This window comes from Sparus aurata, chromosome 19 (assembly GCF_900880675.1).
Source record: "Sparus aurata chromosome 19, fSpaAur1.1, whole genome shotgun sequence".
NCBI lineage: Eukaryota > Metazoa > Chordata > Actinopteri > Spariformes > Sparidae > Sparus > Sparus aurata.
In genome coordinates, this window is record NC_044205.1 from 27,968,998 (window position 1) to 27,984,877 (window position 15,880).

The 15,880-nt window shown below is 43.5% G+C and overlaps 1 protein-coding gene and 1 pseudogene across 1 annotated transcript; one reads left to right on the plus strand and one right to left on the minus strand.

The window, feature by feature from the left end:
* Positions 1-1,010: 1,010 nt before the first annotated feature.
* On the minus strand, positions 1,011-4,350 carry LOC115569918 (NACHT, LRR and PYD domains-containing protein 1b allele 2-like). The gene has a single exon (XM_030398150.1). The coding sequence runs from the start codon at positions 4,192-4,194 to the stop codon at positions 2,542-2,544; it is 1,653 nt and encodes a 550-aa protein (XP_030254010.1). The 5' UTR covers positions 4,195-4,350; the 3' UTR covers positions 1,011-2,541.
* Positions 4,351-14,013: 9,663 nt separating this feature from the next.
* On the plus strand, positions 14,014-15,424 carry LOC115569941 (NACHT, LRR and PYD domains-containing protein 1b allele 3-like; annotated as a pseudogene).
* The last annotated feature ends 456 nt before the right edge of the window (positions 15,425-15,880 follow it).

Here is a 15,880-nt window from a genome sequence, read left to right on the forward strand (position 1 = left end):
TAATACCGTTAAGTCAACATTGGCCATATTTGTAACTTCTTCTTTGTCTTCTGCCAGAATTTGAGTCTAATTTTCATCTATTTGCTGGCACTGATATAATTTCCTAATTGTTCATTGGTTCTGTCAAAATGCAGAGATTTATGCTGCAGTTCTCAAAATGTTCTGATGGGTGGGTGGTGGGACTTCGACAGATACATTCAGTCAAATAAAGTATGAGCTGGTGATTACTGTCACAGTTTGTTTGTTTGTGTCCTGACTGTGACCTGATATTCACAATGACGAGCATAAACGGTTCATTCAAGTGCTGAAAAATAAAATTTTGTCCATTTATCTGCCGCGACTTGTAGCTAATATCAGAAATATGGAGTTAAATGAGTCACATCAGGCTAGAATATGAACCAGAAACAGGGTTTACCCTGAAGGTCTTGAAATCAAACTTAATAAGTGCGTCCACGTGTTTTTTCAGCATAGATGAGTGTTAGTGAATGTGAAGTTCTCCAATTTCAATCACAACAGCCCACAACGTGAGCTGGTCAGTGTTTCACATCAAAGTTTCATAAAGGAACTCACGAGGTGGATGAATTATTTGGCACAACAGATTTTGGGCCTACCGAGAGATTTACATCCAGCTGTTGTTTGTTCAGACCAGCCAAGCAGACACTCAACAAACAGACCAGATATCTTTAATAGAAATTACAACAGACATTTCACCTGAGGTCTGAACTGAGACAACCTTTCGTTCAAATCTGGTGTGATCTACTGAGTACTGGGTTACAGATGGTGTTACCACTTAATGACTTTAATGCACAACTACAAATCTCTTAATACATCCATGATACACCAATAAATCCTCCTGTAGGTTTGATGACAGCACAGATCCTTTAAGCAGCCTTAAAATGTCTTCAATTCATTTTCATAAATATTCATGAATGTAAATTATTCTGTATCCAAAATGAGACAAATTTCAATCTTACAGTCCAACAAAAAATGCACTTTTAGATCAACGTCAGTTTCAATATTAGAGAGTATTTACTGACATGAATATTCAGTGATACAGTAACAATGATACTCTGTACAAAAACATGTTTGCTTTCTTTCTTTTGTTCCTTTTTCACCCACTGGAAACAAATCATCCAACACCTGAGACTTAAACAATATTAGTACTAAAGGATATTAACTTTTACATTCATACATAAACATGATATAAAATCATTAACATGTGCTTATTTGTCAGAGCAGTGTTTTAAACAGAAGCCTCTCATCTTGTTTCATGACAGTAAAGTTCTGACTCGGTCCAAACAGCTCTCACATTATTAACCAGCAGGTGACTCCCCCTGCTGGCTGATGAAGGTATAACATCAACTAAAGACAGCTGTTATTTTGAGACACAGTAAGATGAGATCATTTATTGTACAACAGAATAAGAGGAGGGACATTAAGTTCCTTTAAGATGAATTTAAAGACTCACACCAGGCTGAACAGTGTTGTTTCTCTTCACCCACATGAGGTCATGATCTCACCTGGAATCAATGTGACTCAGCTGCAGAGTCACAGTGTTACTGACACTACTGACAATAAGTGACATCTAAATAAAAGGGCTACCTGAATACAGACGCTCTACCTGCTGTACCTGAGGAGTCCCATTAGATTTTAGCTGGAGTTCAGATTTAATGACACCTGGTTCTTGTTGGGGACTTTACAGAACGCAACACGAGAGCAACAAACACAGAATGTAAGAAAATAAACAGACAGAAGTGCTGAAATCAAACATACGAAGACTCAGTGATCAAAGAATCAGGTGATAAACATCATAACAGTGAAACAGACTGTGTTCAAGATATCAGGTTAAAAATGTCATAAAGATTCATTAGTTAAAAAATATTAAATAGATTCAACATTTAAAAACTGTCCATATCTACAATTCTGACTTTTGTTCTCAGAGTTCTGATCTTGAGCTCAGGGTCCTGGGATTGAGGTCAGAGTTCTGGGAGGAAGATCAGAATTCCGAGAAAACAGTTTGGGTTCTGGGTTTAAGCGTGGATTGTGGTGAGAGGGGGTCAGAGTTCAAAAGAAGAAGTCGGAGTTCTGAAAAAGGGTTAGAATGTTGGTATTGAATTCAGAGTTCTGGTTTTGGGTGTGGACTTCTGATTTTTTGCTCCTAATTCTTACCTTGAACTGAGAGTTCTGGGAAAGAAGACGGAGTTCTCGGAAAAGGGTTGTAGTTTAAGGATTGAAGACAGAATTCTGGTTTTGGACTTTGAGTTCTGATTATATCCTCCAGATTATGACTTTGAACTCAGGGTTCTGGGATTGGGGTCGGAATTTTGTAAGGAAGGTCAGAGTTCTAGGAAAAAGGTTGGAGTATTGGGATTGAAGTCAGAGCTCTGTATTTTAGGTCAGGATTCTTGGTTTGAGCTTGGATTTCTGACTTTTTCTCCAAATTTAAACTCAGGGTACAGGGATTGAAGTTGAAGTTCAGGGTTTGGGAGGAGGTCAGAGTTCTGGGAAAATGGGTTTGCTCTGATGGTATCACCTGTTCATTCAGGTGACTATCAGGCCAAGATGTTTACAGAGGAAGGGGTCGACCTCACGGAGGAACTCTATCACCTCTAAACTGGCAGCTTCACCTTTCCTCCTCACTGTGTCGATAACAAAACGAGCTTTGTCTTCTCTGTTGTGCTTGTCATCCGCTGACTCCCTCTCAGAATCAGTCAGCACCTTTTTCTCAAACAGTTTGTCCAGCAGACTCTTGAGAACAGGTCCTGATATCCCCTCGATGAAGCTGCTCCGTATGTCCTTCAGAATCTGGACTGAGCTGCCCTGCACACAGGGTCTCTTTAGTCCAGCAGACGGAAGACAAACCTCTCTTTGCCACACAATGTGAGAGCTGTTGGTGTCTCTCAGAAGCACCTTCATATTCAACATGATTGTTTTTAACGTCACCTGGAATGACGGGATGTAGTTGTCATAGGACTCCTCATCAAATTCTGCATCTTTCGGTTGAACTAGAACTGAGTCGTCTTCAGGACAAGTGGACAGTGTGTATTCCTGCTTTGGCAGCAGTTTACAGTGTGAGGAAGTCTCTATGTAGAGCTCATCTCCAACTAATTTCTTTCTGGTGCGTCGCACATCCCGGACCACGACATTCCTCGGAAGCATCAACACATTCAGGAATGATGTGAGATTTTGATCAGACAGAGGCCTGTAGAACAGCAGAACCAGCGCTCGGACCGGCTCAGGAGGTGAGTCTTCATCCTTGACGTTACCGAAAGCAGAAAACCCTGAGATGTTGATGATCACATGAGTTTCTGTTATCCTATGAGGGGGGATGAACTCGATGCCCTCATCATTCAGGTGAGCGACTGACAAGAATGGACATCCAGCTGTGGATGGGATCTCACAGTGTGGGAGATGAAGCCGACACACAGACTGCTGCAGACATTTGATGTCAAACAGGGGTCCTGCAGGCTTCTTGTGATGTTGGGCCAGTAGCCTCCTGTCCCAAGAGACAATCCTGTAAACCACGTCCCCTTCTCCCTCCATGTGGAACACCAGGCCCGTCACACTGCACTGGTACAGGCCTGGGCAGGAGCACAGGAACCGGTAGCTTTCATCGTTGTCATCAACAGTGATATCAGGTGTAAACTCCTCGAAGCTGCTTTTTAACAGCATGTCAGGTAAGCTCTGTGATGGTCTGAAGGTCTTGTTCTCTGCACAGCTTATTTGACTCAGTGAGGGAACACTGTGAGAACGAGGCAAACAGCTGGAGCCTCTTTGACTCCAACCAGGATCTGAGGACAGCTGGAGGTGAGGACGGGTCGGCTGGGTGTTTGTGCCTGAGGAGCTCACAGCTGGAACAGGAGCCTCCATTTTAACCAGGGTGTCATCGTCACCTCCTGCCTCACATTCAGATGGTTGAGGCTTGTTATTTATATTTTCTCCACTTCCTTCAGTGTTAAAAAAATCTTCAAAGAGCAAGCTGAAGTCCAGATCTGAACAATCCAGAAGTAACTCTGGATCTGAGTCGGATAATTCTGACCGAACCTGGAAGTCTGGTAGTTGATGGGTGGTTGAAGTAGCTGACACAGTTGGCAAAGTGTTTGTGATTGAGGACTTCACATCTGTTAGAGATGTCTCCATTTCCATCTGTGCATCACTTTCAGCTCCTGACGCATTTTCAGACTGCACAGACATTATCTCATATCTATTTTCTGCACTTCCTGCACTGTAGACAGGGCTGCAGACAGGGCTGCAGACAGCGCTGCAGCCAGGGCTGCAGACAGCGCTGCAGCTCCACCCGTCATCATCCTCAGGACTGCTGATCTGACCGAAAACATTTTGAGGATCAGAGTCATCGGAGGCCGAGGAGTGTTGAAGGGTGGATGGACCAGCTGTTTCATGCAGCTCAGTTCTCCTGGTATAATCCTGACTGTGTCCTGGTGTAGCATCTGCTGCAGTGGAGGGAGTCTTCATCAGTCCTGTTTCTCTGAGTGGACCAGGTGAAGGTCGAGCTAACATGTAGTCAGATTGATCAACAGCAGAAGCAACACCAGGGGAAGATTTCTTTGATTTCTTCTTCCTTCTGGAGCTGTGGCTTTTTGATTTTCTTTTATGTTTCACAGCTGACTTTATTTTGCTGTGTTCTGAAGTGTCACAATCAGAGTCAGAGGTGTCAGTATCAGCAGTCATTTTAGATATATGCTTTGTAGATAAGTCTAATGGCATCACAGACAAATTTTCAGCCTGTGTTAAGGTCCTGTTCTTTGCAGAGGGTATTTCACTCAGTGAGGATGAGTTAAGAGAACAATTGATAGGTAAAGGCAGATGAAGGAGAGGGTTTTCAGTTGAATAGTTCTCAGCAGTAACAGGTGGAAACATTTCTTCTCTGGCTCTACCGTCAGGCGTTTGAGGGTCAGAGTGTATTTGTGTTGAACTGGAATCAGGCAGAAAATATCCTCTGACTGATGTTCCAAATAATGGCTTCCTTGGACTTGCTGTTCCCCTGGAATCATCCTGACTGTGACCTGGTGTAGCATCTGATGCAGTGGAGAGAGTCTTTATCACTGTTTCTCTGAGTGGACCAGGTGAAGGTCGATCTAAGGTGTAGTCAAAATGAACAACAGTAGAAGCAACACCAGGGGAAGATTTCTTTGATTTCCTCCTCTTTCTGGAGCTGTGGATTTCTGATTTTCTTTCATGTTTCACAGCTGACTTTATTTTGCTGCTTTCAAAAGTGTCACAATCAGAGTCAGAGGTGTCAGTATCAGCAGTCATTTTAGATATACGCTTTGTGGACAAGTCTAATGGTATCACAGACAAGTATTCACCCTGTGTTAAGGTCCTGTTCTTTGCAGAGGGTATTTTACTCAGTGAGGATGTGTTATAAGAAAGACCCACTGCTCCAAAATGTAGAGGTGAATGCTGTTTAAGGTGAGGGTTTTCAGTTAAGAAGTTCCCAGCAGTAACAGGTGGAAACATTTCTTCTCTGGCACTACCGTCAGGCTTTTGAGGGTCAAAGTGTATTTGTGTTGAACTGGAATCAGGCAGAAAATATCCTCTGACTGATGTTCCAAGTAATGGCTTCCTTGGACTGGCTGTTTCTCTGGTTTTATCCTGACTGTGTCCTGGTGTAGGATCTGCTGCAGTGGAGGGATACATTTTCTTACTCTCTCCAAGGATTAACTCATCAGTTGAATCAAAACTACAGGAACCAATGGGTGGGATGTAAAGAGATGGAGAGTATCCTGCATGCTTCCTTTCATCTGGTGGTATATATAGACTTTGGACATTATTCCAGTTTGATGTAGGCGATGAAAGTATATTGTTAGTCTCTTGTCCTTTCGACTTCTCTCTAGTTCTGGACCCTCGGAAAACAGCGCCAAGCCGTTGTTTTTGGGAAGGAGAAGGAAGACCCCCTCCCCTGATCGCACGGGATGACCTGAGGTCATTGAAAGCGGTCAAAGTTACGGGACGCAAACCGAAGAATTTTTTTCTTGGTGGTTTACCATAACCACCTAATGTGCTACTAGATAACTCAACTCCCTTTTCTCTGTCATAACATGCAGCAGAGTCTGAATCTTTGTCCACTTTGGTGGAGGGCTGAAAGGTGGACGGACCAGCTGCTGCATACAGCTCAGTTCTCCTGGTATCATCCTGACTGTGTCCTGGTGTAGCATCTGCTGCAGTGGAGAGAGTCTTCATCACCGTTTCTCTGAGTAGACCAGGTGAAGGTCGAGCTAACGTGTAGTCAGAAAAGTCAGTAGCAGCAGTCACTTTAGGTATAGACATCCCATATAAAGATAATGGAACTTGGTGGAATGCAGGATTGAGGATGGACTGATAGCTGGAAGGTGGAATGTGATAGGATTGGATACGTTGAAGAGGACGATGTGCTCTGTCATAAAAACTAGCAAAGCCTGAATCTTTGTCCTCTTTGGTGGAGGGCTGAAAGGTGGATGGACCAGCTGCTGCATGCAGCTCAGTTCTCCTGGTATCATCCTGACTGTGTCCTGGTGTAGGATCTGCTGCAATGATATACGTTTCCTGACATTCATTAAAGATTAACTCATCAGCTGAATCAAAACGAGAGGAAGCTCTCATTTGTTTTCCTGTTCTCCAATCCGAGATGGTGGGTAAATGTTCAATGGATGAGATGTAAAGAGAAGGAGAATATTCTGCGTGTGCCATTAAACGTGATGGTATATATGGACTTAGGAAATTATTCCTGTGTGATGTAGATGTGGTAGGTAAGGAAAAATGGGAAACATCTAACGGGAAGCGGCGGTGAGGTACTATATTGTGAGGCACTTGTCCTTTCGATTTTTCTGTAGTTCTGGATCCTCGCACACTAGCACGGTTTGGATATTTTTGTGTAGGAGAAGGAAGAGCATCCCCCATGTACACACTGGATGACCCCAAAACAAGGGGAGACAAACCGGAGGAAACTCTGGAAGGCAATATGCTGGCTTCTTTTCTTGGCAGTTGATCATGACCACCCACTGTGCTACCAGATAACTCAACTCCCTTTACTCTGTCATAACATGCAGCAGAGTCTGAATCTTTGTCGTCTGTGGTGGAGGGCTGAAAGGTGGACGGACCAGCTGCTGCATGCAGCTCAGTTCTCCTGGTATCATCCTGACTGTGTCCTGGTGTAGGATCTGCTGCAGTGGGATACGTTTTCTTACTCTCTCCAAGGATTAACTCATCAGTTGGATCAAAACTAGAGGAAGCCCACATTTTTTTTCTGGTTCTCCAATCAGAGATGGTAGGTAAATGTTCAATGGGTGGGATGTAAAGAGAGGGAGAATATCCTGCATGCTTCCTTTCATCTGATGGTATATATGGACTTTGGACATTATTCCAGTTTAATGTAGTCGAGGAAAATATATTATGAGTTGCTTGTCCTTTCGATTTCTCTCTAGGTCTTGACCCTTGGAAAACAACACCGAGCCGTTGTTTTTGTGAAGGAGAAGGAAGACCATCCACCCTGATCACACCGGATGACCTGAGTACAGGTAAAGAGAAAGTAGAGGCATATCTGTGAGGCAAACCTCTGACTTCTTGTCTCGACAGTTCATCTTGAACACCTTCCTCTGAGCACTTCTCATCTGCAGTCATCTGTTTTTCTGAGATGGAAGTTTGACCTCCTTGATTTTTGCGTAATGACTCATCTCCATCTTTCGTCAGCTCCTCCTCAGTCTCTGGTGAGTCATCCGACTTCTTATCCCAGTCTGTATCATGCTGAGCAGGGAGAGGAAGAGGAGGAGGAGGAGGAGAAGGTGCTCCCTCTGTTTGCTCCATCTCTTCTTTTCCTTTTACAACTTCATCTCAAATAGAAACTTTTAAAACAACTTTGTGTTTTTCTTCTGGTCCCAGAACCTAAAATAAAGCATAGGATTGAAAATTAAACTCCAAATTCCTTTATAAGTAGTTTTAGATTTTAAAATCCTATATCAATCGTGGACACTATAAGAGAGAGGATGCGTCTCACACCATCGTGTCGGCATCTAAACGAGCCAAAACCTGCGATAAGACTTTAGGAAGCAGCTATTGTTCTTCAAAAACTGCTTTAATTACATTTAGGTTTTGTTTAATTACATTTATGTTTTCTGTCATTCTACAGAAACGCCAACTTTAAAAAGGGCAAGACTAGGGATGTCCCGATCCGATTGGGATCGAAGGATCTGGGCATTTTTATGCTGATCGGAATCGGCAATTTTGAACGTGGACCCAAGCCCGTTTTTTTTTTCTTTTTTACGTCGGGAAAATTTGTGGCAGAATGCAGACGCCAGTAACGTTACTCTGGCAAACCTGTGAATAAAGTGTCTGCAGAGTGGAAATAGTTTAAATTAGAAAGCGAAAGCAGTCCAACAGCGACATGTAGCCTAACATCTGTTATACAGCTGTTTCACGGAGCTGCATTTAATACTACTCAGTTGATATGGCTTATAAAAAACAAAAACTCAAAGAATACATCGTGTTTACTCAAGAGTACAGGCAAAGACACCGAAGCAGCAAACAGTCGGGGATACTTTCAAAAGTTAAGAGAAATATCCTCGAGACGGCGACATGTTCACAAATATTACCAAGAGGGTCATCAAATGAATCGCTCTGGATAACCAGCTCATCCCTGTGGTAGAGGATCAGGGTTTTCTTCGTCACCTGGAGTTATTCCCGGTATGCCCGACCATCTCTGCATTACATTTACTCCACTTTTGAGTTTCAGCGTGCTGGTATGTGCACTAGTTTGGTAGGTCTCATATGGCAGAGCATGTAAAACAGGCAATCAAGGAGATGCTGAATGTGTTTGAAATAAACAAGCAACGTGTCCACGTCATTTTACATGACAACGTAAAGAATATGTAAAAAGCAGTGGATGATATGAAGGTACCAAGTGTGGGCTGCGTCTCACTCACTTCAGCTGCTGTACACGAGAGTCTGCTGTCACAGTGCAGCGTCACACACTCACCTGTTAACACGAGGAAGGTGGAGGCCAATGTTGTAATACCATATGCAGAATAAGAAAGAGCCATATGAAAGTATATACTTTGTTTCAACAAAATAAAATAACCTATTAAGGAACAGCTCGGATGCAGGTATATTTTTTCTTAATGCAGCTGTATCATCCAGGAAAGTATTAGTTAAGGCTGAGTATCGGATCGGGACTCGGTATCGGCAGATACTGAATATTAAAGGACTTGGATCGGGATCAGGGTAAAAAAAACCTGATCGGGACATCCCTAGGCAAGACATCTGAAAATGTTTTCCTTTTTTAACATTTAAACTTTGACCACACTGTTCCAGAACTCAGCGACTCAAACACACTTGAATAAAATGTATTCAGTACTCAGCTGACTACTGATGTTACTGTCGGCTGAATGCTTCTGTGGTTTTCATGCTCAACAGATGTGAAACAGGTTTGAGGAAACATGTCTAACGTTCAGTCGCTGTATCAAAGCTGCTGGTTGTAACAGAAAATGTTATAAACAGGAAAACCAATGTACCACCACAGACGCGTTCAGCGGACCAGTTAACATAGTCCAGTTCTCTCTGATCTGTCATATGTACAGAGACAAAGTCATCCTGTAAAAATGAAAGTCTGTGAAGTTACTGTGTCCTGTGTTTCCTGTGTGTGTGTTGAAGCTGTGTGTGTTTCCTGTGTGTGTGGTTCAGTGTGTGTAGACATCAGTGTTTTGTCTCTTACTATCTTCAGGAGTCTCTTCAGGTCGGTGTGTTGTCTTCACCGGTGGGTTCGGACAGCGGGAGTCCCTTGTTGGATCTGGTCGAACTTTAACACTTTTATCTCTGTTGCTTGTGTTTTTGCGACTTCTCACTTTTTGTTTCACAATCATTCACGTTGATTGAAGCACGGTCGGCCACCCCTGCTGGGGTTGTGGTTTGTGATTTACATGATTGCGCATGTCTGAGTGTGGGTTACAGTTAGTCATAGACGATGGAAGTTGTTAAGGTGAAGTGGTGCTCACATCGACATCTTCCCTTTAGCACCAAAGATTTTTGTTTAAATAAAGAATTGTTGTGTCAATTTGTTTGACTTAAGTTTCTAATCATATTTGCACCATAAACGGGGGGACGAAGAAAATTAATATTTATGGCACAGAAAATGAGATGATTGTGTCTCAGGTGGAGGTTAGAAAGTTCTTGCAATGTAGCAGATCTGCAGGATTTAAAGGTTTTCATAGATGTTTGTGTGTTTCAGCCTTATAGTAATAAATAGAGACATAAACCTGTGAAAGAGTCGAGTCTTGTCAGAGGAAAGCGACACTGTTATTATAGTTCCAGGTGAGATTTAATGAGTGAGGGTGAAAAAATGCTTTTCAGCTTTTTTGTGAACATGTTAAGCTTTTAAAATGATGTTTGATGTTACCATGGAAGTGCCATGTATGCTGGAAATACCCTTCAGCAACATGACACGGAAGCCTGAGGTACATCGTGTAAGCCTACAGGTGTCAGTCATAGACACACATGAACAACAGAGACGGAGAAATCTTCCTCTGATCAGATCCAACAAGGGACTACAGCAGTCCAAACCCACCGGTGAAGACAACACACTGACCTGGAGGGACTCCTGAAGACAGTAAGAGATACTGATGTTTACACACACTGAAACACACACACAAACACACACGCACAGTTTTTGACAAAAATGGCAGTAAAGTTTTGTAAATTTTATTTATGTTGATGTATTAATCACACACAGATCAATGTGTTGTGCGGATCGATACTTCCAAAATCCAAAAGTTTCTCTTCTGTAGGAACGACTTTCATTTTAAAGGAATGATACGTAAACTCATCAACGGTCGACACAGTAGAGAGGAACTACCATCACCAGTGTATTGATAGAAACTACTTCTTCTTCCACATGTGGTAACATGCAAGCTACAGAGTTTACATGGATGATTACATTTCATCTTCTATCTCTGTACATTACATGTCAATCTTACATTTCAGAATCACGTGTATATCAGTAAATACTTTATATACTATTTGGTAGTGTAATCCATAATGATTATTAATTTATTATTAGCTTATTGTGTTTTGTGTTAATATTCTGAATCTTTAAAGTAACAAGTAGCTCATCAGATCAAACGGCCTAAATGTAGTGGAGTGAAAGTGCAATATTTACATTCATGACGTCCATTTATGAGATGAACATGTGTGTGGACCTACTGATTCTCATCAAACAGTGATGGACCGGTTCATATGAGACAGCTGTCTCTCTGCTGTTAATGGAGAACCACGTCTGCAGTGTAGTTCTGACATTTTACTGCTAAACTTGACGATTGCACAGAGTTACATCAGGTTTCATGATCAAATGATCAGTGTTTGTTTCATGTCCATCTTCATGTTCTCTGTCAAACTTCAACATTTTAGAGGAAGCTCTGGTTACCAGAACTATAGCTATGACCCAATAACACATCCTGTTGTGCGACTGAACTATACGTTTCACTGCACAGTGGCAGTAACTGCAGTTGGCTAATGTTGGCTGGGTTGAACTCTCTGGGCCAGTCTGACAGAGTGATCAATGCCCTGACGTCTTTGGTTACTCGATTCAGAAATGTCCCTGTTTGTGGGACAAATAAAGGAATTCTATAGGAACTATAGGTTTTTATTTTGTCTGATTTCGGTGGTACAGTAAATGCTTTTAGCTTTATTCCACACTGGCATTTCACACTAGTCTGCACCTGCACCGTGTGTGTGTATGTGTGCTTTCTCGAAATTGTAACCTGCACATAAGCGTAAATGTGAAAACAGCCAACAACATGATACATTTAAAAGGATTTGATTTTTTTCATGCTCTGCTTTATTTTAGTGTGCGGTGCCAGATGAAAAGCACAGAAGCCAACACGAAAGAGGTGTTTCAAGAATCCAGAAAAGATGGGACAAAAAAGTGGAAAATCTGGTTGTGCCGTCTCTGCTGGGTATGAGGCAGGAAGTTGTAAGAAGACAGGTGACACACCAGAGACTCAGGAAGAGCTGAAGGAAAAGTTATTATACAAAAATCAAGCAGGTGAAAGTTCCATCTCAGACAAAATGATGACTGCAGATGATACGTTATCCGAGGAGGGTAGTTTAATGTCAAAATTTGTCTTCAGCCTTCAACAGCAATTGCTGAAATCGTCAAGCCTCAACCAGCTACTCAACAGGAGTCCTATCTACTACAGCAACACTAACAGTGAGGTTGTGGAGATAAAAAGAGCTGTATCCTCAGCAGTCTACTGTGACCCAGACATAAAACAATCTGCTATGCTTTCTGGTAAAATGAATATGAATTCATGTGGGCTGTCAGTTAGCAAATTCCTGGGACTAGGAAACAGGCATGTGGTTCTCAAAGGATCCAGATTCCAATCTATACCATGGTATGACACTGGTCACGGTTCCACTCAAATGTCTGGAGAACGCTTAACACAAGGTCAATGTGGAATTCCATTGCACTTAAAAATAAAGCTTGGAGTCAAATGTAGTGCTTTAGAAGAAATATTGTCACCTGTTACTGCTGGGAACAACTTGACTGAAGACTCTCTACTTGTCAGTTCTCACCTTCAACAACACTCAGATTCTTTTAGGAGCGGAATAGAAGTCTACTTGCCTTCTGATCGGGAACAAATAGCTCTTGCAAAGACCAAGACCGTTACGCAATCTGAATTTGACCCTACCTCATACCCTATCAACACTGACACTTACCCTCAGCCCCTCCCTTTGGTGATCCCTCTTTCCTCCCCATCTTCTTTAAGTTCTCAACCCTGGGAGGGAAACTCCAGACACTTCAGAGACAGAAGAAAGAAAAAAGGTAGGACAGTCGATCAGGATGACTTAACTGTCTGCACTAAGGAAAGTGGAGTACAAGATGCATCTGAGTTGATGTCTTTGCAATGTGAAGGTGTGTCAGGAGTTGACACCCTTCAACCCTTCATGGCTCTCAATGTCTGTATTGATGATCATCTGAAAACATTATGGGGCGTTCAGACCAAACGCGAATACAATCGCTTCAGACGCTTAATTCGCGCCGCGCCAGACGCTCCATTCGCGCCGCGTGATCATTTTGGACTATTCGCTTCATTCGCGTCATTCGCGTCATTCGCGCTTGCCCGCTCATTTTTGAACCGGTATTTCTCAATCACCACCGTTGCTGCACTGTACCTGCTGTCCCAGAAACACCGGAAAACCACCCGCCGTCGTGTCTGGATTCATGAAGTCCTCCAGAGACACACGGTGCTGGGGGAATGTCACTGTCTCCTCCAGGAGCTCCGTCTGGATGACGACCGATTCCATCGGTACCTCAGGCTGACCCGAGCCCAGTTCGAGGACCTGTTAGCTCGGGTCGATGCCAGGATCTCCCGCCTGGACACCAACTACAGGCACTCCATCTCAGCTGCGGAGCGCCTGTCCATCTGTCTGAGGTGAGTTGCGGTGTCGTACAGCACCGGGTGCCCACACACAGCTACAACTAGCTTCTCCTCCATCGTTGCTCTGAGCAACCGTAAACAACCGTACGTGATGGAAGTGACATCGTCGGCTTGAACTCGTCGCTGATTGGATGTCGCTTCAGACGCTTCATTCGCGCCGCGCCAGACGCTCCAGACGCTTCAGACGCTTCATTCGTGCCGCACCAGACGCTCCATTCGCGCCGCCGTCGCCTGAATCGCGTGTCATCGCGCCATTTACATTGATTTTCAATGTAGAGTTGCCGCTCCATTCGCGTCTATCGCGTTCGGTCTGAACGCCCCTTTAGGCTGCAACAGTCGTAGCCGCAGCCCTGAATTCTACACTGAAAGTGCAGAAAATAGATCGGTTAAAATGGAAGCACCTGTTACAGCTGTGATCTCCTCAGTCACAAACACCCAGCCGACCCGTCCTCACCTCCAGCTGTCCTCAGATCCTGGTTGGAGTCAAAGAGGCTCCAGCTGTTTGCCTCGTTCTCACAGCGTTCCCTTACTGAGTCAAATAAGCTGTGCAGAGAACAAGACCTTCAGACCATCACAGAGCTTACCTGACATGCTGTAAAGAAGCAGCTTTGAGGAGTTTACACCTGATATCACTGTTGATGACAACGATGAAAGCTACCGGTTCCTGTGCTCCTGCCCAGGCCTGTACCAGTGCAGTGTGACGGGCCTGGTGTTCCACATGGAGGGAGAAGGGGACGTGGTTTACAGGATTGTCTCTTGGGACAGGAGGCTACTGGCCCAACATCACAAGAAGCCTGCAGGACCCCTGTTTGACATCAAATGTCTGCAGCAGTCTGTGTGTCGGCTTCATCTCCCACACTGTGAGATCCCATCCACAGCTGGATGTCAATTCTTGTCAGTCGCTCACCTGAATGATGAGGGCATCGAGTTCATCCCCCCTCATAAGATAACAGAAACTCATGTGATCATCAACATCTCAGGGTTTTCTGGTTATGGTAATGTTAGAGATGAAGCATCGCCACTTGTCCCGATCCGAGCGCTGGTTCTGCTGTTCTACAGGCCTGCAGATGATCAAGATCTTGAATCTCTTCTCAATGTGTCGATGCTACCAGGTAACGTCTCAGTCCGAAATGTGCAACGCACCCGGAAGAGCTTAGTAGGACATGAGCTCTACATAGGAACATCCCCATACTGTGAGTTGCTGCCAAAGCAGGAATACACACTGTCCACTTGTCCTGAAGACGACTCGGTTCTAGTTCAACCAACAACAGCAAAATTTCACAGTGACAACTATGACAACTACTTTACATCATTTGAGGTGGATTTGGAGAAAATCCTGAAACATATTAAAGTGTTTCTGAGAGACACCAACAGACACAGTGTCTGGGAGAGACGAGTTTGTCTTTCATCAGCTGGACTAACAAAGTCCTGTAGACAGAGCGCTCTGAATCTGCCTTCACACGAGAAGCTGTTTGACATACGGAGCAGCTTCATCGAGGGGATATCATGACCTGTTCTCAAGAGTCTGCTGGACAAACTGTTTGAGAAAAAGGTGCTGACTGATTCTGAGAGGGAGTCAGTGGACGAGATGCAAAACAGAGGAGACAAAGCTCGTTTTGTTATCGACATAGTGAGGATGAAAGGTGAAGCTGCCAGTTCAGAGATGATCGAGTTCCTCTGTGAGGTCGACCCCTTCCTCTGTGAACATCTTGGGCTGATCTGATCATGATCATGTTGTCCTGGTGGTTAGAAACTGATCTGAGCACAAACACTGAACTCTGACTTCAATCCCTGAACTTCAGCTCTTTTCCTAGAACTCTGACCTTCCTCTCAGAACTCTGAGACCAAGTTAGAACCCTGACCTCAGATTCATCTCTGACCCATTTTCCAGGAACTCAAACTTCTTTCCCAGATCTTTGATGAAGTTTAGATATGGACAGTGTTTCATTGTTGAATCCATTTCAGATCATTTTTTTAAACCAAATATCTTGAATGCAGACTGTGATTTTTATGACGTTCACCACCTGATTCTGACTGATCACTGACGCTTCATATGTTTGATGTTAGCGTGCTGTTTGATACTTGATGATGTCTACAGTTTACGACCTACCAACACAAAGCGTCAGTATTTGACCAGTTGAGAAAGAGACTCAGTAATCAATCATCTTACAAATGGAACCTTTAATGTGCAGCCATACATCTGTTATTAGCAGGGGTGAAAATCCCATTTCATAGTTGGGGGGGACAATAAACAGTAAAATATTGGAGAATAATTCCAAGGGGGGACAAGGACTAAAAGTTGTAGCCTGTCTTTTATACAGCATCTTTTACTACAATTTGATGCTTTAGTCTCTCTATCTCTCCAACAGGCAGGCAGAAGACCTTTCCTAGCACTGGCTGAGTCCACCTGCACATGTCTAGACTTAAAACCAAATGATTTCAATCAAATTAACATG

What these genes read in the sequence shown, in the direction of transcription:
- LOC115569918 (XM_030398150.1), bottom strand. Translation starts at nt 4,194, where the DNA reads ATGTCTGTGCAGTCTGAAAATGCGTCAGGAGCTGAAAGTGATGCACAG.